This window comes from Hypanus sabinus, chromosome 13 (genome assembly GCF_030144855.1).
Source record: "Hypanus sabinus isolate sHypSab1 chromosome 13, sHypSab1.hap1, whole genome shotgun sequence".
NCBI lineage: Eukaryota > Metazoa > Chordata > Chondrichthyes > Myliobatiformes > Dasyatidae > Hypanus > Hypanus sabinus.
Genome location: NC_082718.1, coordinates 16,166,528 through 16,191,588, shown reverse-complemented (window position 1 = coordinate 16,191,588; position 25,061 = coordinate 16,166,528). Strand labels below are relative to the sequence as shown.

General features: G+C 39.7%; 1 protein-coding gene and 1 non-coding gene across 6 annotated transcripts in view; both read right to left on the bottom strand.

Annotated features, from left to right (window-relative positions):
- Nucleotides 1-25,061, bottom strand: part of LOC132403659 (SRSF protein kinase 2-like) — a 227,168-nt gene that overhangs the window by 79,718 nt on the left and 122,389 nt on the right. For all 5 annotated transcript variants that reach the window (XM_059987182.1, XM_059987180.1, XM_059987181.1 and 2 more), the window contains 2 exons: nucleotides 19,546-19,633; nucleotides 8,785-8,891 (listed from right to left, as the gene is read on the bottom strand). In XM_059987182.1, the coding sequence (XP_059843165.1) occupies nucleotides 8,785-8,891; nucleotides 19,546-19,633 (195 nt within the window). The remainder of the gene's footprint in view (nucleotides 1-8,784; nucleotides 8,892-19,545; nucleotides 19,634-25,061) is intronic.
- On the bottom strand, nucleotides 1,381-1,487 carry LOC132404329 (U6 spliceosomal RNA). Its single transcript, XR_009515499.1, has one exon. It is a non-coding gene; the product is annotated as a U6 spliceosomal RNA (small nuclear RNA).

Here is a 25,061-nt window from a genome sequence, read left to right as displayed (position 1 = left end):
AGGTGATAAACTGTGGTGTGATGCAATTTAACCCCGAGGTCCTGGACCATTGCAGTCCAGAGGTCTGGTGAACTGGAGACTATCAGAAAAAATATTAGATGGGGTGTTGAACCGAGTGTCCCAGATGTTGAGAAAAGTCCGAACCACGTCTGCAGCGATCGCGGACGCTAGACAGACAACCATTGACCACTTGGTCTTCTAGCAGACTCACCACCCTAGCTGCAGTGGAACTAATCAGCAATGCTATAATATTGTAAAATTCGATATTGTCTGTGGTGATCCCTCACAGCACAAACTGGGCTTTTACCATGCAAACCACATGGCAGTGTGCAGCTCTGAAAACTCTGGTACCTTCAAACGACTGCATTGGTCTACATGTCATTGAAGAAGAAGAAAGCCCTTAACTCCAAGTGGAGTTAAGGGCATTTTTTTTTTAAAGAGGCTTTCTTATTTTTACAAGGCCGAGTTGCTGGCTCAACACTCAACACAGCATAGATAGAAAGCGTGCGGGGGGGGCGGGGAGCCGGCTGGATTCAAACTGGGGAGCCTTTGCTCTGAGGTCCAGCGCTGATGCCACTGTGCCACCAGCCAGCCAAATGTTATTGAGTAACCCTGGAATTGTCTGAGAGCATTGGGGTCACAAATATAGGATTTTGTGAATAAAACATACAAGAGTCATTTTTTTAATGTACTTAACAAAAGCCGCAGCCCTTTACTTCCAAAACAAACAAACCAAAAGCAATCACCTTGCACTGATGTAATTATGTCAGACACTATCTCTTAAAGTGAACTAAATGACTCAATGAGTGTTCAAAGGTTTAATATATTGTCAAAGTAAGCGTGTACATTACAACTGATATTTGTCTACTCCAGATAACCATTAACACAGAAAAACCATAGGTGATAATAAACGATATCAACTCCCCACCCCAACACAATAAAGAAACAAAACTCGAGTTTGTGAATTATGTAGGACAGTTTCTATTATAAGACCGTAAGATATAGGAGTAGAACTAGGCCATTTGCTCATCGATTCTGTACTGCCATTTCATCATCAAGGCTGGCTCATTTCCCTCTCAGTGCCAATCTCCTGCCTTCACCCTGACTAATCAAGAATCTATCAAACTCTGCCTTAAATATACCCGACGACTTGGCCTCCATAGCCACCTGCGACAAAGAATTCACAGATTTACCATTCTCTGGCTAAAGAAATTCCTCTTCATTTCCATTCTAAATGAACTTCCCTTTATTCTGAGGGTGTCTCCTCTGGTCTTAGATTCCCCCATCATTGGAAACATACTTTCCACATCCACTCTATCTTAGCCTTTCAATATTTGATAGGTTTCAATGAGATCCTCCCTTCATTCTTTTTTTTCTTTAAAAAATATGGAACGCTTCACAAATTTGCATGTCATCCTCGCGTAGGGGCCATGCTAATCTTCTCTGTATTGTTCCAATTTTAGTATATGTGCTGCCGAAGCGAGCACCCTTCATTCTTCTGAATTAGTCAGTACAGGGCAAGAGCAATCAAATGATAAGCCTTTCAATCCCAGAATCATTTTTGTGAACCATCTTTGAACCCTTTCCAACGTCTGCACATTCTTTTGTAATTAAGTAGCCCAAAACTGTTCACAACACTCAAAGTGGGGCCTCACAAGTGCCTCATAAAGCCTCAACATTACATCCTTGCTTTTATATTCTAGTCCTCTCAGAGTGAATGCTAATATTGCATTTGCCTTCCTCACCACTGACTCAACGTGCAAATTAACCTTGAGGGAATCCTGCACGAGGACTCCCGAGACCCTCTACACCTCATATTTTTGAATTTCTCACCATTTAGAAAGTAGTCTATACTTTTATTCTTCTACCAAAGAGCATGATCATACACTTTCCAACAATGTAATCCATCTGCTATTTCTTTGCCCATTTTCCAAATCCGCCCAAGTCCTAATGTGGGCACTCTGCTTCCTCAACACTACCTGCCCCTCCATCAATCTTCATATTGTCTGCAAGCTTGGCCACAAAGCCAACAATACCGTCATTCAAATCACATTGACTTATAACATAAAATGCTGTCCCCACACAGACCCCTGTGAAACACCACTAGTCACTGACAGGCAACCAGAAAAGGCTCCCTTTATTCCCACTCTTTGCCTCCTGTCAATCAGCCAATGCTCTATTCATGGTAGTATCTTTCCTGTAAAACCATGGGCTTGTAAAGTAGCCTCATGTGTGGCACCTTGTTAAAGGCATTCTGAAAATCCAAGTACAACACATCAAGTGATTCTCCTTTGTTCTTCCTGCTTATTATTTCTTCAAAGAATGCCAACAGATTTATCAGGCAAGATTTTCCCTTAAAGAAACCATGCTGACTTTGGCTTATTTTATCAGGTGCCTCCAAGTACCTCAAAACCACATCCATATCCATATCAGCCCAACTACTGAGGTCCAACTAACTGGCCTATAATTTCCTTTCTTCTGCCTCTGTCCCTTCTTGAAGAATGGACCGACATTTGCAATTTTTCAGTTCTTTGAACCATTCCAGAACGCATTGATTCTTGAAAGATCATTATCAATGCCTCCTCAATCTCTTTAACCATATCTTTCAGAACCCCAGGGTGCAACCATCTGGTCCAGGTGACTTATCTATCATCAGACCTTTCAGTTTCCCAAGCACCTTCTCTTTAGTAATGGCAACTTCATTCATTTTTGTTCCCTAACACACTCGAACTTCCAGCATACTGCTAGTCTTCCACAGTGAAGACTGATGCAAAATACTTATTCAGTTCATCCACCATTTCCTTGTCCTCTAACACCTCCTCTCCAGCATCATTTTCCAGCGGTCTGATATCTACTCTGAATAACTTTATCCTCTAATATCATTGACCAGCTTACCTTTGTATTTCACCTTGTCCTTCCTTATGACTTTTTTTAGTGAGTCATCTATCACCCATTGCATTACCCTACACCAGCACTTATCTGGACCACATGCATGAGCCTACATCACACAGCCTGTGTCCCCATGAGTCCAGCTGTGTGGCCTGCACAGCAACTAGAAATCTGCAGATAAACAACAAGTGCATCTATCACAGAAAATCCACCTCCAAAAAAAAGCAAAGTTGAAATTGGCTGTATCTTCTGTCATTGTTGTTATACATACTATCCATTATCTATTGACACTTACTTTAAACCCACTAACTCCTATCGCTACCTGGACTACACCTCCTCCCACCCTGTTTCTTGTAAGAATACCATCTTTTTCAGTTTCTCCATTTCTGCTGCATCTGTTCTTGAGACAAGGCTTTCTATTCTAGGACTTCTGAAACATCCACATTTTTCAGCATTGTAGCTGCTCTTTAGCTATAGCTGATGAAACCGTCTCCTGCATTTCTGTTCTCATGTCACTTCTCCTCCAACACAACAAAGAAAAAGTTCCCTTGGACCTCACCTTTCACCCTATCTGTCTTCATATTTCTGGCAGTTGCTGCACAATTCCACCAGCAGTCACATCTTCCTCTTCCAACCCTTTTCTGCTTTTTGCAAGGACTAATTTGTCCATTGCTCCTTAGTTCTCCCATTCCTCCCTGCACATCTATCCTTAACCCTGCACTACCCCCTGCAACCATACAAGTTGTGACACCGCTTACATCCCTTCTGTCACCAACATCCAGAGGCCTAAACAGTCATTCCAGGTGAAGCAGAGATTAAACTTGTTGGCCAGAAAGAACTACAATCTATTAATACATAAACGGTAATGAGGCAAGGGTGGTGGAAACAGATGAAGCAAAAGTCTTGTTCTTGTCATGTGCTTGTCGGAATGGAGGTGGCCAGTTTTTGAGACCATTTTCGCTGCTACCATCAGCTGTCTGGCCTTCTGAGTTCCTCTGGCATTTTGTAAACTGTTTGGTGAACTGATTCATATAGTTAGGGCCTGCCTGGGTCATAGGGGCATTATACAGGGGAATGCTGCACCATTTGCCACCATCTCTCACCATTGTGGCAAACCTCCAACCGGTCCACTCTGAAATGTTGTCTGCCCATTTATTCCTCTGTGTCCCTTTTTCTTTTCCTCTACACCGTTCCCTAAAGGATGGCCTTAGAGAGTCCACTTGATCTTGTTATGAGGCCATACTATCTCAGTTTCCTCTTCTTTACTGTGGACAGTAGATCTTCACAGTGTCTCATGTGCTGGGTGATGTTTCTTTGTATTTTGTCATTTGAAAATGGTCTATATAGGAAATGCCAAGGAGCCTTCTTGAAGCATTTCATTTCTACTACCTGGATCCTCTTTTGCAGTTCTGCTGTTGAAGTCCATGATTCACATGCATACAAGAAGATGTCCTGATTTTTGATGTGATTGGCTCCTCACTGTTTCTCATCAACTTGGTTTTGTCTGCACTGATCTTCATGTCATATCTGGTAGATGTATCACCCAGGCAGTTCACAAGGCAGGTCATTTAATTCTGACTTCTTGCCAGCCCATCAATGTTATTGACAAACCCAAGGTTGGTTATGATCTGTCCTCCAATCCTGATTGTGCCAATATGATCTTCGAGAGCATCTGCCATTATTTGCTCCAGGAAAATGTTGAACAGTGTGGGTGTAAGGAGGCAGTACTCTCCAACCATGCCATACTGCTAGCTTTGGTGTAGAACTGCTTGATGGTTTGGATCATCTTCTAGCCCAGGTTACATCTCATTGTGGCCCAGAGTGAATCATGCCCTATACAATGCCTTCTTGAAGTCTATGAACACATGGAAGATGTCCTGTTGATGTTAGTTGTATTTATCATATAGTACTTGGAGGTTGAATATCTGTTCTTTTGTACTTCTTCCACTTCTGAATCTAGCCGGTGATTATTTCTTCTGCCTGTGGTCTGACTATTCAAGACGACTTTCAACATTACTTTGCTTGCATGGCTGCTAAGACTTATGGTTCAATAATTCTGGCACTGCTCTAAGTCAACTTTCTAGGAGTGATGATGAATTATTTTGTCCAGGGTGTTGGGCATTCCCAGCAAGGCATTTGATAAGGTACCCCATTGCAAGGCTTATTGAGAAAGTAAGGAGGCATGGGATCCAAGGGAACATTGCTTTGTGGATTCAGAATTGATTTGCCCACAGAAGGCATAGTGTGGTTGTAGACAGGTCAAATTCTGCATGGAGGTCGGTCACCAGTGATGTGCCTCAGCGTTCTGTTCTGGGACCTCTTCTCTTCGTGATTTTTATAAATTACCTGGATGAGGAAGTGTTGGGATGGGTTAGTAAATTTGCTGAAGACACAAAGGCTGGGGGTGTTGTGGATAGTGTGGAGGGCTGTCAGAGGTTACAGACTAGCGGGACATCGACATGACGCAAAACTGGGCTGAGAAGTGACAGATGGAGTTCAACCCAGATAAGTGTGAAGTGGTTCATTTTGGTAGGTCAAATATGATGGCAGAATATAGTATTACTGGTAAGACTATTGGCAGTGTGGAGGATCAGAGGGATCTTGGGGTCCGAGTCCATAGGACACCAAAGCTGCTGCGCATGTTGACTCTGTGGTTAAGACGGCATATGGTGCATTGACTTTTATCAACTGTGGGACTGAGTTCAAGAGCCAAGAGGTAATGTTACAGCTACATAGGACCCTGGTCAGATCCCACTTGGAGTACTGTGCTCAGTTCTGGTCACCTCACTATAGGAAGGATGTGGAAACTATAGAAAGGGTGCAGAGGAAATTTACAAGGATGTTGCCTGGATTGGGAGGCATGCCTTGTAGGAATAGGTTGAGTGAACTTGGCCTTTTCTCACTTGGAGCAGCAGAGGATGAGAGATGACCTGATAGAGGTGTATAAGATGATGAGTGGCATTGATCATGTGGATAGTCAGAGGCTTTTTCTCCAAGGCTGAAATAGCTAACATGACAGCACACAGTGTTAAGGTGTTTGATAGCAGGTACAGAGGAGATGTCAGGGGTAAATTGTTGTTTTTTTTTACACAGAGTGGTGACTGCGTGGAATGGGCTGTCAGCAATGGTGGTGGAGGCAGATGCAATAAGGTCTTTAAGAGATTCTTGGATAGGTACCTGGAGCTTAGAAACATACAGGGTTAATGGGTAACCCTAGGTAATTTCTAAAGTACATGTTCAATACAGCATTGTGGGCCGAAGGGCCTATATTGTGCTGTAGGTCTTCTATGTTTCTGTTCCCCACTCTGCCAGATCCTACATGGAGCAAAACCTTTGTCTTTAATAAAATTCTTCTCTCATTGGAACAGCACAGTAGTTTTGTGCCATCAAAAGTCACTATGGCCACTGGGAATGCAATGTTTTACTATCGCCAATTTCTCCCGGTAACCCAAATGGATGCAGCTCCTGTGCTCCTTGATGAGAGTTTCCACCATTCAACTTGTCTGGCCAATTTATGCTACTCCACATTCATAAAGAATTCTTTAAACGCCAGCCATCCTAAGTTCCAGGTCATCTTTGACCGACATAAGCTGTGACTTGAGCTTCCTTATAGGTTTGTGGATGGCATTAATCCAGTATTTCTTCAGAATCCTGGTAATCCTTCCAGAAACCATAGAAATATAGGAAAGACAGGCATGGCTTTTGGGACTGACTGGTGAAGGAAGCCATTGAAATAAAACTAGAGAAAAAGAATTTTAACAAAGACAAAGGTCTCACTCTAAGTAAGAACTGAAGTTAAATTATAAACAAGGTAGGACAGTGGAAACCTGATTGGACGAGAGCTAACCAATGAGAAGGGACGGGTGACAGTGTACAAATACTCAAATACCACTGGACTAGACATGCATAGGCATCATCCCTGATGAAGATGGCAAAGTTTGTCATTGAAACGATTAAAAAGATACATGTACCCAGCTGGAAGCCGAGAAGAATGTATTTGTCATATACTCTGGGAAAGCCCTGGATCCTTTTTTTAAGAAAAACAATAACTTAAGAAAGTAAGAATCAAATTGACAAAGGAATTACACTTAAACAGAGTCAATAAATTAAATACTGTAGGTTACAAAACAAATTAACCAGTGACACTTCAAATACAATGTGTCAGCAAGTTCAGAAGCCTAAAAGGGAAGAATTTGTTCCACATCCTGACCGTCCATGTCTTTATGTGTCAGAGTCTCCCCTGCCCAATGTCAAAGAGGATGCTGGATGGTTATGTGGGATCCTTAATAATACTAAGGGCTCTGTGCATGTAGCACTCCTGATAAATGTCTCTGATGGATAGTAGGGATCATGACCCCTATGATCCTCTCAGTGCTCTCACTGTACGAACTTCAGTTCCGATGTTTGATGTTTAGTTGCTCCCATACCAGATGGAGATGCAGCTTGCCAGGACACTCTCAATCGTGTTCCAAAATTTGGAGGGGGGGGGGGGGGTTGGTAGACTCACTTGTCTCAATCTCCTTAGAATGTGGTGGCACAGTTGTGGCTTCTTGTTCGGTGAGGTCATCCATGATGTCAACTCCCAGGAACCTGATGTACTTAACTCTCTCTACAGAGGAGACAAGTATATGTAGAGGGAGATGGTTCATGTGCACTTTCCTGAAGTCCACAAACATTTCCTTGGTCTTCTCCACATTCAGACATAGGTTGTTCTTCTCACACCAGTCCGCCAACTGCTCCACTTCCTCACTGTACTCTGTCTCATTGTTGTGTCACCTGCAAGCTCGATGAACAGTTTGAGCTGAAAGCTGCGACACAGTCATGCACCAGCAGTGTGAACAGCAGGGGCTGATCACACAACCCTGGGGAGTGCAGAGTTCAGCGTAATGGGACTGGAGATGTTGCTGCCCACATGGGCTGACTGGGGCCTTTCTGTTAAGCAGTTCAGAATCCAGTTACAGAGGGAAGTTTTGAGGCCCAGCGAGGACAGTTTCCCCACCAGTTTCTGGGGTATGATGGTGTTAAATGCTGAAATTGTAAAAGCCTATAAACAGCAGTCTGGCATATGAGACCCATTTCCAGGTGGCACAGGACAGAGAGGAGGGCGGAGGCTACTGTATCTTCAGTGGCATGATTCAAGCAATAAGCAAACTGGAAAAGGTCCAATAAGGCTGGGATAAAGGCTTTAATGCACTCCATGACCAGTCACTCAAAGTATTTTATAATGGTTGATATTAATGCCACCAGACAATATTCATTTAAAAATGTTACTGTATGGAGAGCCATAATGCAATACTACAATCAGAAGCTGACACAGGTCAGTCAAATGGCTTTGCACCAATGAAACTGAAATATCAGGGAGTGATCTGACAATGGAAGATTCCATCAAATGCAGCTCTTTGTCATCTCAACAAAATTATTAGGGTAGAAAATTTTATGAAATGTTAAAAATAGAAAACATTTTGATTACATATACTTTCAAACTTATTTATAGGCCAAAGCACAGTAAGTATGGTTTGGAGGTAGAAATAAATTGATTTAAAAATTAGACGTGCTTCACTTATAACAGTACAAAATGTGCTTTCAGATTTATGGCAAATTATAAAATGCAAAGCAAAATATAAATGACTAATAAGACAGCAGTGTAAGATCCGTCAACAAAATGACTACATTTAAATAATAAAGCATCCGAATATATTCAACTTTTGTGAAAAATTATTGAAATTACTCTTTTTCTCTCTTCAAAGAACTGTCTCAGATTCAAGGTGTGTTTGCAAAAAAAAAGTTCAACATAAATTCTGGTCTAATAAAGCTGTAAAAGCTGAATAAATTGAATTATCAAGTGCACCACAGAAATGACTGTCCATTGTTCCGGTTTACATTTTGCTGCCCTACCTGTCGAATAATACTTTTCACACAAAGAATAGGAAGTCCCTGGTAATTGGATTTGATGATCCATTTCAAAAGATGATGACCCAGCACTTCAAATACCATACAGACATCTGTAATGTAGTTAAGGAGGGAAATACTCCGATCTCATTATTTTCTAGGCTTGGTTATACCATACACTAATTCTTCATAGTTACTGCTGATCCTATTTCTCATTAATACGAGGAAGCAACCAATACTCACAATGAAAATATTGATCTTGGAAAAATTACAAACTCTACTGTTCAGACATGTTCTCCACCAAATACCCATCATCTGTTACCGCTGTGGTACATACAGTGCCTATCAAAAGTATTCACTCCCCTTGGAAGATTTAATGCTTTATTATTTTACAAACATTGAATCATAACGGATCTTATTTAGCTTTTTTGATGCCAATCAACAGAAAAAGGTTCAAAGTGAAAACAGATTTCCACAAAGTGATCCAAATTAATTACAAATATTAAACACAAAATAACTGTTCGCACAGGTATTCACCATCCCCCCCCCCCCCCACTTTAATATGACATACCAAATCATCACTGGTGCAGCCAATTGGTTTTAGAAGTCACATAATTAGTTAAATGGAGATCTGTTATTGGAGACCCATCTGCAGTCAAGGTGTTTCAATTGTCTGTAGTAAAAGCACACCTATATCTGGAAGGTTCAATTGTGGGTGAGTCACTGTCCTGGCAAAAACTATACCATGAAGATAAAAGTAAACTCCAAGCACCTCTGCAAAAAGGATGTTAAAAAGCACAAGTCAGAGATGGATGCAAGAAAGTTTCCAGGTCACTGAATATCCCTTGGAATACAGTTAAGTCAATCAACAAAAAAATGCAAAGAATATGTCACAGCTGTAAATTTGCCTAGATCAAGCTGTCCTCAAAAACTGAGTAACTGTGAAAAGAGGGAACTTGTGAGGGAGGCCACAAAAAGACCTATGACATCTCTGAAGGAGTTACAAGCTTCAGTGACTGAGATGGGAGAGATTGTGCAGAGAACAACTGTTGCCTGGGTGCTTCACCAGTCGTGGCTTTATGGAAGAGTAGCAAAGAGAAAGCTACTGTTGGAAAAAATACTCACATGAAATCTCAGGCAACAAACACAAAATGCTGGTGGACACAGCAGGCCAAGCAGCATCCAAGCGCTGTTGACATTTTGGGCGGAGACCCTTCGTCTGGACTAACTGAAAGGAGAGATAGTAAGAGATTTGAAAGTAGGAGGGTGAGGGGAAATGCAAAATGATAGAAGACCAGAGGGGGTGGGGTGGAGCTGAGAGCCAGAAGGGTGATTGGCAAAAGGGATACAGAGATAGAGAACGGAAAGGATCATAGGATGGGAGGCCTAGGGAGAAAGAAAGGGGGAGGGGAGCACCAGAGAGAGATGGAGAACAGGCAGAGTGATGGGCAGAGAGAGAACAAAAAAGAGGGGGGGAAATACAAAAACAAAAAAAAACTAAATATATCAGGGAAGGGGTAAGAAGGGGAGGAGGGGCATTAACGGAAGTTAGAGAAGTCAATGTTCATGCCACCAGGTTGGAGGCTACCCAGCCGGTATATAAGTTGTTGTTCCTCCAACCTGAGTGTGGCTTCAACTTGACAGTAGAGGAGGCCATGGATAGACATATCAGAATGGGAATGGGACGTGGAATTAAAATATGTGGCCACTGGGAAATCCTGCTTTCTCTGGCGGACAGAGCGTTGGTGTTCAGGGAAACGGTCTCCCAGTCTGTGTTGGGTCTCACCAATCTATAAAAGGCCACACCGGGAGCACTGGACGCAGTATACCACACCAGCCGATTTTAAGTTTTTTTTAAGTTCCCTGGACCCACTGCCTTATTTTCACCATGGACATCCAGTCCCTATATACCTCCATCCCTCACCAGGAAGGTCTCAAAGCTCTCCACTTCTTTTTGGATTCCAGACCTAACCAATTCCCCTCTACCACCACTCTCCTCCGTCTAGCGGAATTAGTTCTTACTCTCAATAATTTTTCCTTTGGCTCCTCCCACTTCTCCAAACCAAAGGTGTAGCCATGGGCACCCACATGGGTCCCAGTTATGCCTGCCTTTTTGTTGGCTTTGTAGAACAGTCCATGTTCCAAGCCTATATGGCTATCCGTCCCCCCCCTTTTCCTTGGCTACATTGATGACTGCATTGGCGCTGCCTCCTGCACGCATGCTGAGCTCATTGACTTCATTAACTTTGCCTCCAACTTTCACCCTACCCTCAAATTTACCTGGTCCATTTCCGACACCTCCCTCCCCTTTCTTGATCTTTCTGTCTCCATCTCTGGAGATGGCCTATCTACTGAGATCTACAGACTCACACAGCTACCAAGACTATTCCTCTTCCCACTTGTCTCTGGCAAAAATGCTGTCCCCTTCTCACAATTCCTCCATCTCATCTGCTCTTTGGATGAGGCTTTTCATTTCAGGACGAAGGAGATGTCTTCCTTTTTTAAACAAAAGGGCTTCTCTTCTTCCACCATCAACTCTGCTCTCAAATGCATCTCTCCCATTTCCCGCACATCTGCCTTCACCCCATCCGCCCACCACCCCACTCGGGATAGGGTCCCCCTTGTCCTCATCTACCATCCCACCAACCTCCGGATCCAGCATATAATTCTCCATAACTTCCACCACCTCCAACGGGATCCCTCTACCAAGCACATCCTTCCCTCCCACCCCCCTTTCTGCTTTCTGCAGGGATTGCTCCCTACATGACTCCCTTGTCCACTCGTCTCCCCCCCCTCCCCCAATCCCTTCCCACCGAGCTCCCTCCTGGCACTTATCCTTGTAAACGGAACAAGTGCTACAACTGCCCTTATACTTCCACCCTCACCACCATTCAGAGCCCTAGACAGTCCTTCCAGGTGAGGCGACACTTCACCTGTGAGTTTGCTGGTGTGGTATACTGCGTCCGGTGCTCCCGGTGTGGCCTTTTATAGATTGGTGAGACCCAACACAGACTGGGAGACTGTTTCCTTGAACAGCTACGCTCTGTCCGCCAGAGAAAGCAGGATTTCCCAGTGGCCACACATTTTAATTCCACGTCCCATTCCCATTCCCATTCTGATATGTCTATCCATAGCCTCCTCTACTGTCAAGATGAAGCCACACTCAGGTTGGAGGAACATCACCTTATACACCAACTGGGTAGCCTCCAACCTGATGGCATGAACATTGACTTCTCTAACTTCCGTTAATGCCCCTCCTCCCCTTCTTACCCCATCCGATATATTTAGTTTTTTTTGTTTTTGTTTTTTTCCCCCGCTTTTTTTTCCTTTCTCTCTGCCCATCACTCTGCCTGTTCTCCATCTCCCTCTGGTGCTCCACTCCCCCTTTCTTTCTCCCTAGGCTTCCCGTCCCATGATCCTTCCCCTTCTCCATCTCTGTATCCCTTTTGCTAACCACCTTTCTGGCTCTCAGCTTCACCCCACCCCCTTCCAGCCTTCTCCTATCATTTCGCATTTCCCCTCCCCCTCCCCCTTTCAAATCTCTTACTATCTTTACTTTCAGTTAGTCCTGACGAAGGGTCTCAGCCCGAAACATCGACAGCACTTCTCCCTATAGATGCTGCCTGGCCTGCTGCACTCCACCAGCATTTTGTGTATGTTGCCTGAATTTCCAGCATCTGCAGATTTCCTCGTGTTTGCCACATGAATTTTCAGCTAGTTTGCCAGAGGGCATGTCAGAGAGTCTGAAGTCAGCTGGAACAAGTTTCTATGGTCAAATGGTACCAAAATTGAGCTTTTTGGCTATTATACCAAATGCTATGTTTCGCACAAGCCAAACACCACACATCATCAAAAATGCACCACCCCTACCTTGAAGCATGGTGGTGGCTGCATCATGCTTTGGGGATGCTTCACTGCAGCAGGACATGGAAGGCTTGTGAAGGTAGAGAATAAAATGAATGCAGCAAAATACAGGGAACTCCTGGAGGAAAACCTGATGTGGTTTGCAAGAGAACTGCAACTTGGGAGAAAATTTGTTTTGCAGCAAGACAATGACCCCAAGCATAAAGCCAAAGCTACACAGAAATGGCTTAAAAACAACAAAGTTAATTTCCTAGAGCAGCCAAGTCAGAGTCCAGACCTCAATTCAACTGAGAATTTATGGCTGTTCCCTCACGATCTCCCCGCAATCTGACAGAGCTTGAGCAGTTTTGTAACAAAGAATGGGGGAGAAACTGCAGTGTCCAGATGTGCAAAACTGGTAGAGACCTATCCATGCAGACTCAAGGCTCTAATTGTTGCCAAAGGTGCATCTACTAAATACTGACTTGAAGGGGGAGAATACTTAAGCAAACAATTATTTTGTGTTTTATATTTGTAATTAATTTAGATCACTTTGTGGAGATCTGATTTCACTTTGACACGGAAGTGTCTTTTTCTGTTGATCAGTGTTAAAAAAAACCAAATTAAATTCAATGTTATAAAACAATAAAACATGAAGACTTCCAAGGGAGATGAATACTTTTGATAGGCACTGTATCTGCACTGGCACTCAATCCATCAAGATTTTTAATTTAAAATTCTTATCTCAAATCACTTAATGAACAAGTCTTTTCCATCTCTCTGTAATATGCTTGAAAAGACTTCTAAATAGGCAATTACCCTTTATTATGAGATGTCTGCAAGGCTGCTATTGGAGGCAAGGTAAGATATTACCTGTAAAAAGTTTATACCTGTAACAAATCTGTAAAAACTACAATTTCTCAGATTTCTATATTTTGTAGATACAGGTGAGGTGTCAAGAGGTCAATAAATGTGGAATTCTATTCAAGAAGGGCAGCAGAAATAAATTGTGATAATTCTGAGGATCAAGATTAAGCTGTATTTGGAGTAGTAGGAATGAATCAAGCATAGTTAATGTGACTTTATTATGAGAAGGATCCTACCTGATTAATTTCATTGACTTTTTAAGGGAGATAACTAAGTGTGTAGTGAGGATAATGGAGTTGTAGTCTACATGAACTCCAGTAAGGCCTTTGACAAGGCCCACATGGGACACTGGTCCAAAAAGTTAAAGCCTATGGGATCAAACCAATTTGGCAAACTAGATCTGAAATTGGCTCTTGATTGGAAGCTGAGGATAATGGATAAGGATTGCCTTTTGTGACCTGAAGCCTGTGACTAGTAGTGCTATAAGAAATCAGTGCAGAGACCCCTTTGTGTATACTTCAGTAATCTGGATTTGAAGGTTAACAGTATAATTACTGTTCTGAAATGATACACAAATTGGTGCTGTTAACTGTTAGGATTATCATCATCTTCAAAATTATATTTATGACTTGATAGGATAGGGAGGAAAATGGCAGATGGAATTTAATCATGCAAAAGTGTGAGGTGATTCATTTTGGTAGTTCTACTAAGCATCGATATACATAATGAATAGTAGAAAAGAGGGGCCTGGGATATATGTTCAAGTATTCCAGAAGGCAGCAGTCCTACTAGTTACAATAGTTAATATGACACAAGGAATATTTCCCTTTATTAGCCAGGGCTTTGAATACAACAAGATCATTATATAACTTTTATACATCAATTAGGCCACACTGCATACACTCTGTTCAGTTCTGATCACTGGATAGGGTACAATAGGAAGCACCAGGATATTTTGGGATAGAATGCTTCAGGAATGTGTAGAAGCTGGCTGGACTGAAACAGAGAAGGGGAGTCTGACTGAGGTACATAAAATAAGGAAAGACATATACAGACTAAAAACATTAAAAAAAAAACTTGTCTGCAGAGATGTCTATAACCAGAGGCCATAGGATTTTGGTAAGGGCTGTGAGACATGGCGTACTTGGGAGTTTTTTTTCACTCAGAAGATAGTTGAAATATGAAAAACACTACAAGGTTGGTGGAAATGGTACTCTCACAACATTAAAGTAGTATTTAGAAGAGCATTTGAAATGCAAAGGCATAAAAGGTTCGGTCTGAATGCTCTTAAATAGGATCAGTATAGATAGGTACATGACGATTGCTTGGTGGTAGATAGCAGAAGGTTGATTATTAACTAATTAACCAGGAACAATAATTGTAGGTTGCTGGTTTACAGTGGGATGGCATTTACAGGATTTGCTTTGAAAGTTTACAAGGCAATCTTTTCTACTAATATTTGATCAAATTACAGCCAAATTAAAATCCATTTTTGGCTAATTAAAACAGTCCTTTCTCTTCTCCCTACAATTCAATCAAAATTCCCTTGCCAAAACACGGGTACCCTTGGGAGTTTTACTATTGAAAGAAAGACTTCCTGCAGGAACACATTCCCAGTTGGATCATGAGTTTGATTGGGGAAAAAGGATTGAAGTTACAAAAAAAATAAAATCACAGTACAGTTTTCTTGGAATGCAACCCCTCAGTAACATGAAGGTCTATTATATTCAGACAAATAAGCAAAGCAAACACAGACTGGATACTACATTTCTGTCTGAACTGTACATCCCCACTTATTTAATAATTTTAACTCTCTTTATGGTGTGACACATGAATATTTTTTTAAATTAAATACACTTGTGTATTAAACTTAAGTCTCAAAAATATTGTACCATTTGATAACTCTACAATTATCCCCACTTCCAAATACATTCCATACATTAGCACAAACTCAAAACCATAGTCTTCTAAATATTTCCAACACCATGGATTCCAGTTAAGTGGGCCATCAGTTAATTGGGGCAGCTGCTTACTTGGGACCACTCTTAAAGAACAAAAACATGTTGAGAATATAGCCAGGATTCGAAGTCATTTAATTGGGGCAAGAAGACTGTTGCCAAACAATTTCTAACTAGTGTCAGTCACATGCACTTGTGTGGCTGTTAAAACACTACACACCATGCTCAGAGCAAACAATTTAAATAGTGTCAGTTAAATGTGCTTGTGTTTAAAAAAGCAGTGATTTTTGTCACTGATAGTTGGCAAGAAATAAGCAGCATGACAATTCAGAACTGTTTCGCTCACGGTAGTTTCAAGCATTCAGGCTCAGAGATGCCACAAATGGCCGGGACTGAAAATGAAATTATTTCAATACTTGACAAATTAAGAACAAAGAATTTGAAAGTTTCAACGATCATCTTGAATGTTACAATGAAATGAAGATATGGAAAATGCAGTCATCCAAAGCATTACATGAAGGCAGTACATCTGCATAAATAACTGCACAGTGGCAGAACAGTGAAATGCAACCATTTGTGAAGAAACAGTGGTGTGCTGCTGTTTAAACTACAGCGTAGCTTTTGGCTTGTTTAATTTAATGTATATGTGTGCCCTGGTTAAGATTTTTAAGCTGTAGGTATTTCATTTTAACAGTTCCTTAAGAGCAGTCTGTTCTGCTTTTAGCATGTTTGGGTTTAAACTAATGATAAGGGGCTACGTTGTTCAATTTTGGAATGTTGTGTCAGCCAATCAGGATGATGGAATTGGGAGCAGATTCTAAAGAACACTAATGTGGGGTCCTTTTGGCGGGAGCTGGAAGAGGATAGGAAGGAAGATGGCTGAGGATGCCATCCCTGTCGCACAAGGTGCTTAGTGCAGATAAGTGGCTTCAAGCAGGAAGGTCCAATACTCACAAGGGGGAGTCCATTTGTTTGAGGTGAATTCGAGAGCAGTATTTCGAAGGTGGTGCTGCTTTCATGCAGACCATGGGTCCAGCGTGCAATTTAACGAAAATTTCAAGATGAGCTCCAACTTATGTGCGCATTTGGACTGAGTTAACTGTTATGGGCACTTTTTATATTTTTTTTCCTACTAACTGTTTGACAAAGCAGACATTTGTAAGTATACCTTCCTTATGCAGTGTATGATCTGTTATTTCTTGCCGACAGCTAATTGCATGGGGGCAGTATTTACACAGTGATCACACAGACTGGGGTTTGGGTGGTTGAGACGTCCCAACTTCCCAGTTTTGGTGGGACCCAAGTCATACTGATCCTGGATGTACGGAGTTTGAAAAAGGTGGTTTTCTCACCACTGAGTCCAGTGGCCGTTAGATCAGGTATAGGTAGCTATAGCAAGGGACTAACAAGTTGCATCTCTAGAGACGCCAGAAAAAAAAGGGTTCTCATATATAACATACATAATATTTAAGGACGTTGAAATATCCAAAATAACCAGAATACAATCTAATATCCTTGGGGGAATACTCAGCAAGGTAATATGGGGTTGCCACCACCCCCTACATAGATAGCAGGAATTTGAGCGGCAAATATATATGAAAATTAAAGACAATTGTAGGAATAGTAGTTTGTACTCGGCAGTGATTTAAACTTCCCTGATACTGACTGGGATCACTAAAAGTTTAGATGAGATAGCTAAAGTGCATCCAGATGTTTTGTGAAACTATATATATAGTCTCAACAGAGAATGAGTTACACTCAATCTCATCTTAGAAAATGAAGCTTACCAAGAGGGTGATCCATTAGCAGGTAAAACTCTTTGGGACCAATGACCATAATTCTATCAGTATCAAGACAGTTAGGAAAAAAGGACGTCTCAAATTCACATCATAAATTGGGGAAGGCAAATTTCAATAGCATCAGAGAGGAATTCACATATTTTCTGAGTGTGCAAGTAAAGGGACTTCTACCAAGTGGGTGGGTTTGAAAAATAAGACAGGAAGAGACAGGGCCAGTTTGTTCTTTTTCAAGTGAAGGGCAAGGCCTGCAAGATTAAGTAACCATGACTGATGAAGAATATGAAGAGTTTGATCAGGAAAAAGAAAACATATGTCAGGTATAGGCAGCTGAAATCAACTGGAGGAGCGCAAGGGATGTAGAAATACATTAAGAGGGGAATTAGAAGGGCAAAATGGCCCATAAGGTACTCCTCACAGATAAGATAAAGAAGAATCCTAAAAGATTCTATAAATATACTAAAGGTAAAATAGTAGCTGGGATGAGAGTAATTCTCATTAAAGATCAGTGTGGTAATCTATGTATGGTAACATGGGTATTGCAGAATATTTCTTGTCTGTAATTAGTGTGGTGAAGGCAACTGAAGTTATCAAGTTGCGGAGAGGGAACATTGATAACCTGGAACATATAACATCATAAAGGAGGAGGTGTTGGTTGTTTTGAAAGGCATAAAGGTGGATAAATCCCTAAGGCCCAATCTGGTATGCTCTAGGATGTTGTGTGAAACAATGCAGGAGACTGCTTCTACCTTGGCAGAGAATTCTCTATCTTTGTCAGCTGTAGGTGAGGTACTGGGAGACTGAAGGATAACTAATGCTGTGCCCTTTAATTAAGAAGAGCAACAGAGATAAACCAAGGGAGCCTTATATTAATGGTGGGGAAATCATTGTAAAGGATTGAGGGACAGAACTTATTTACATTGAAAAGGCAAGGACTGAATGGGTCAGTCAGCATGGCTTTGTGTGGGGGAAATCATGCCTCAAAATCCCACTGAGCTTTTTTTTGAAGAGGTAACTAATTGCAGTCATGAGGCAGGGCAGTAGACACTATCTACATGGATCTTGGCAAGGTCTTTGATAAGGTTCCACACAGTAGGCTGATCCAGAAGGTTAAAACACATGGGATTCAAGGTAAGAGGGTTGTTTTGTATGTTGTAGGCCTATAACCAATGATGTGTCACAGGGATCTGTGCTAGGTCCTTTATTCCTTGATATACATATTAATAATCTAAAAGCAAATACAGATGGCATCACCAGCAGTAGATAGTGAAGATTGTCTGTGGTCACAAAAAGATGTCGATCAACTAGAATATTGGGCAAGGGAAGGGCAGATGGAATTTAATTCTGATAAGTGTTAAGTGATGTATTTTGGGAAGTTAAACCAGGGGACATCATACACACTAAATGCGAGTCTTTGCAGACTGTTGATGAAGTACGTAGTTCCCCCAAGGTGGCAACACAGGTAGATAAGATACTTGTCTTCATCAGTCAAGGTACTGAGTAAAAGAATTGAAACATCACGTTACAATTGTATAAAATGTTGGCTAGGCCACATGGCAGGAAAAATGAGATTACACTAGAGAAGGTGCAGGTTCACAAGATATTGCCTGGATTGGAGGTCTTGAGTTATCAAGAGAGATTGGATAGGCAGGGCCTGTTTCCCTTGAGTGAAGGAGGTGAGAGATGACACCAAATAGGAATATACTATTATAAGAGGTATACATAATGTAGACAGCCAGTGAAGATTTCCCATGGCAGAATTATCTAAAGCATAGACTTCAGGAGAGAGAAAATTTCAAGCGGTAGTTTTTTCATACAAAGACCAGTTGGTATCTGCATTGAGCTGCAGAGGATGGGTGGGAAGCATGAACAATATTAATGTTCAAGAATCATCTGGACCAATATTTGAATGAGAAATATATGAAGGAAAATGGAACTAATGCAGCCATGTGGAAGTACTATAGTTGGGCATGCAGGATGAGATAAACACTGTGGGCTGAAGGGTGTTTCTTTACTGTACATTTCTTTTTAAAACTATAAAAGAATTTTATAATTGACCCTTCAAATGTACCATCAATAGCCATAGACAAAGGCTTTTTGTGAGAGGATGGTACACAATTCAAAATATTCTATCTAATGTTCTGTTTTGATTATAACAGAACGTTTAAGGCAAGTTTATACAAGGCAATTTAACAGAATATACAAATATAGTAATGCTATATTTAACTCAAAAGATTTCTGAAGCACCTTTACAAGGATGCTATGATATTTTGAACCAGAGAATGTAAATCACAAAAGGATACGTATTCCATTCATGCCAGAAAGTTTGAAATCATCAATTAATTGCACCACCATGTCCTTATTTGGATCACTGGGATCACTTTCTCGTACCTGAGAACATAAAAACAAACAGAATACGACCTGTTATACTTAAACATATTGAAAATATAATTTATTTAGTCACATACTAATTTATACTTGGAAAATTGCATATATATTATTCTTCTAATATAAAAACTTACTTCATAAATTCTTAGGGTATTAAGTTCACAAAATAATCTAAACATCCATAAACAAATAGAAGATCAAATGCAATACAATTAGAGGTAAAACTGTTTGAAATAGCTGTTAGTTTTATATCTATAACCCTGCTATACTCTCATTAGAATCAGATACATTGCAAAAATCAATGCCAGTTTATGTTCTTAATTTCAATAAAACTTAAATACCAAAGGAACTTTAAACCCTTACACATGAAAAAGATACATAAAGAATACACTACCTATGTAATATCACTCTTTTACTGTTTTGATTTGTTGCTATATTTACATTTGTCTGCATCATATAAAAAGTAACACATTAACCTCAAAAGTTGATGTCATATTTAATTTCATTATTGCAGAGCACTGTGAAATTGTCCAAAAAGACTTTAAAAATGTGGTTTTGACAACAAAACAAGACCTACATTGTTCCTAATAGGAACATTCTTTAAGCTATCAAATAAACTGCTGCTTCAAATCATAAACACGAGAAAGTTTGCAAATGCTGGTAATTCAAAGCAACACACATAAAATGTTGGAAGAACTCAGCAAGTCAGGCAGTACATATGGAAATGAATAAACAGTCAATGTTTCGGGCTGAGACCATTCTTCAGTCCTGTGTAATCACTAGATAATGGATTTCCTGACAATGAGTTAGGAGAATAGCAAGCTTTTGACCATGTTGCTGCTGCAAACGCCACTAATTTTGAATTTGGAAAAGAGGCTGTTTTAGAGTGTTGTGTATTTAATATTTCAGTGATATTTCAGTAATATTGTACGTATATTGTATTGTTAAATTAAACATTGGCTGTTGTTCACATAATGCATTGCAGGTTATCTGGACAAATATGTAAATAGCATGCATCACGCAACCACGTGATACGTGCGTGCCTCACTTGAAGTAAGAATGAACTAAAACACATCTCTCAGCTCCCTTGTTTTCCTTTTAATTAGTTTTTGTTTTGGAGTATAGAAACAAAATGTGAGTAACTGTCAATTCTTGTTCACTTTGTTGGAACATTTGAAGCTTCTAGTGCTGACTGTGAATATGGATTCAGTCATATGAATTCAATCTAATGTAAATTCATAAACCAACTAGAACTGGAACATTTGGATGATCTAATGAGGATTATAATGCATCTTTTATCTGGATACAAAGTTAATCTGGACAGCTTACGGACAATGAATTTGTAATAAAGACAGATGAGAAAAAGTTTACGAAATGTGAAATTAATAAATAAAATCAAAATGTTATTTATCAGCTTTCTTTCTCAATATTCATAGATACAAATTACAAAAGTAATCACTGAAAGTGCCGTGCAGTTTTCCTGCTCAGAGCAATAGTTGGTCTGCATCATTGTAAAAAAAAAAGAGGAAATGTTGCCCCAGTGGCACAGTATTTCATTTCATTTTTCTCTATACATGTCTATGGCTGAATAACAATACATTTGAACTTGAACATAAAAAGTCTCAAAGGAGCTTGTCTGGATGGGGTGTGGGGGGAGGAAGTAACAAACTAAATACAAGCATCATCTCCAAAGACCAAAAATCTCAAAACAAGATATATAAAAAATACTTTATTGGACAGAAAGTATGAACCAGTAGGCTCTAGAGAGATAACAAAGTTGTTAGCATCTTAATAATTTTGAAAATCTGTATAAATGTAATTAGGTTTAACAAGTTTAGAATACCTTTCAAAATCAGTGAAGCATACAACCTTCACCTTGTGTCAGTCACTAAATGTGCAGTAACCAAAGTTAATTGGAAGTGCAACATTTTTAATTCCACTTATAGGACCTAGCTGTCGATGGCAAGACCAGCATTTATTGCCAGTCATTCAAGGACAAGTAAGGAAGAAAGGTAATGAGCAGCCTTACAGAATGACTGTAGAATGACAACAGACTTAACTGGAAAACCAACACCATGGCTATTTACAAGAGGATGAGCAGACTCTGTTTCCTATGGAAGCTGAGATCCTTCAATGAATGCAACAGAATGCTGGAGAATTTTTACTAGTCTATTGTAGCGAGTGCAGTCTTCTTTGCTGCTTTATGTTGGGGGAGCAGCATAGGTGCTGGTGATGCAAAAAGACTAAATAAACTCCTCACGAAGGCAGGATCCGTCCTTGGCTACAATCCGGACTCTTGAGTTAGTGGAGGAGGGGAGGTCACTAAACAAACTGCTATTCACTTTGGACAATCTCAGACACCCATTCCATAACCTTCTGAATAAGCAGTGGAGAACCTTTCCAAACAGTCTCATACAGCTTTCACTGTCATAAGGATCGTTACAGAAATTCTTTCCTACCAAATGCAATAAACATATACAGCAGTTCATCTCTGTGCGACAGGAGAACACACATCGGGGCGGAGTTTCAAGATGGCGACGTAAACATCTGCCTTTTAGGCGCTCTTCATTTTTTAAACTATAATCACCCTTTAATCAAATCTTTTCATCTTTATTTCATGGGTTAATACTTATGATTTATTTCTTTTCTAAAATAATACTTGATTTAATCTTTCCAAACTTAAAATGTCTGCACCTAAGAAATCGTCTAAAGAGCCTCTATCTATTGAGGCAATTTCTAATCTTCTGGATACTAAACTTGCAAGTTTGGAAAGTAAAATGACAAGTCTGTAAAATAAGCTTACTGCGAAAATGTCTGGGCTCGAAGAAGCCGTTAGATCGTTTGATACCAAGTTACAATCGCAGGCAGCACATATTGAACGACATGAAGAAAAGTTCGCAGCTCTTGATAAGTTAATTTGTGAAAAAATACGTACAATCGAAACACTGGAGAAGAAGGTACTGTCGACTGCTAAAACAGTAGAGCATTATAAGTTTAAAATCACCGATCTTGAAAACTGATCTCGCAGACAGAATTTGCGAATCATCAGGCTTCCCGAAAATGCTGAATTTGGTGACTTAACTGAATTTTTCTCTAACTTATTATGGGAAGTTTTTGGCGCTGATGTTTTGAAAGCTAAACCTACTATTGATCGTGCCCACAGAGTTTCGAGATTTTCGATCTCGAGAGACAAGCCACGAGCTGTGATTGTTCGTCTCCATTATCCTCGGGAGAAAGAACTTTTAATCCGACTAGCTCGTCAGAAAGGTATGATTTCTTACAGAAGCAACACGTTTCGTATTGTTGAAGATTATTCATTTGAAGTAATGAAAGCAAGAATCGCTTTTAAACCAGTGATGGCAGAGATTCATTCGATTGGATTTAAACAAGCTTTAAGATACCCAGCAAATCTCAGAGTTATGTTGAGTGACGACACTCAGCGCTTTTTTAATACTCCGGAAGATGCGAAGAAATTCGTTGAAGAACATCGATCTTCCAGTATAAGCTGATCTATGTGTTATGTTGAAGAATTTTTGGAGAGAAGATGCCATTTCGTTTTGGGCTTTAACTTATGAAGCTGCGGTATAGCTCTTTACTTTGGTCTGTAGACCCGGTTTTTTTTACTATCATGGTTTATAGATGCTCTTTTAATTTTACTATAATGTCTTTTTTCTTATTTTTTTTCTGAATTGGATATACATGTTTATATTTTGTAATAATGATTTCTTTTTTTAAGATGTCGTTTCTTCTTCCCATAAGACTTTGCTTTCCGTAAGCATTCATTTGTTTGCTTGTATTTGAGAATGGGACGAATGTTTTGGATTTTTGGACCCTTTTTTTATATTGTAGTGATTATTGAATCCTTTTTTAATTCTACTTTGATAACCTTTTTTTTAAACTTTTTTTAATAGATTGGTGAATTTACATTTATATTTTGTAATATGGCTTTTTCAAAATGTCGTTTCTTCTTCCCATAAGTCTTTGCTTTTGAAACGTCATTTTTTTTGTATTTGAGTATGGAATCTTTTTTTTAAAGGCATATTACACTGTTTCAAACTTTAACGTTTATCTTTTTAATTAATGATCTTTTACTTTATTATATTACTTTTTTTTTCATTTTGATTGATATATGTTCTTTTTTTTGGAACCCTGTACTTAAATCTGGGTGTTTTATAATCTCTTTTCTTTCTTTTCATGGAGTTGCCATCTCGAAATGGGGATAATATTAGTATTAGTTTGTGCGCCTGCTGCTTGGCTTTTTTTCGAGGGGTTGGGGGAGGGGGTTGGGATCTTTTTTCACGCTTTTGCTTTTTATTTTTTTGCTTTTAGTTTATGGGCCAACTTTAAATTATTCATATTGTTGAGGTGTCATTTTCTCTGGTTGCTCCTGGATCTTTTTTTCTTCTTCCTGAATTATGGGTTATGTGTCTTTTTAACCTTTTATGATATACACAATCAATATTGGCATGATGGATAAATCTATTAATTTTATCTCTTGGAATACTAATGGTTTAAATCATCCGATTAAACATAAAAAAAATTTAAAGTATTCCATAGACTGAATGCTAATATTATCTTTGCACAGGAGACCCATATTAGGAGGGAGGATAATCAATGCTTTTTTAGGTTCTGGAAGGGTCAACAATTTCACTCGAATTGTACCGCCAAAATTAGGGGTGTGTATTTTTATAGACCCCTCAATTTCGTTTATACATCATGAAATTATTTCTGACCCACAGGGCAGATTTTTGTTGATTACTGGTTCACTTTTTAATCGAAAAGTGGTTCTAGTTAATATTTATGCTCCAAACTTTGACTGCCCTGAATTTTTTAAACGTTTATTTATTTCCCTTCCTAATCTAAATGAATATATGTTGATAATGGGTGGAGATTTTAATTGTTGTTTGAATCCTTTGATGGATAGATCTAAACCTATTCGAACTCTTCCGAATAGATCAGCCTTACTTATTAATTCTTTTATGGTTGATTCGGGAATTACTGAAATATGGCGGTTTTTGAACCCTAAAGATAAAGAATTTTCATTTTTTTCACATGTATATCATAGTTATTCTAGAATTGATTATTTCCTTATTGATCATCGTTTATTAACAGATGTTACTGATTGTAAATATGATTCTACTGCCATTTCGGATCATGCACCTTTGAAGTTATCTATCAAGATTTCGGACTCTTCCATTAATACTAGATCTTGGAGACTCAACGCTACTTTGCTTCAAGATCCAGAATTTATTACCTTCATAAAACAACAAATTGACTTATTTTTTTCAACAAACTATACCGAAGAGATTGACAGAGGAATACTTTGGGACTCTTTCAAGGCTTTTATCCGTGGACAAATTATCTCATATTCCGTTGGTAAAAGAAAACAAAGATATTTAGATATAGCTTTATTGGTGGATAAAATTAAAGA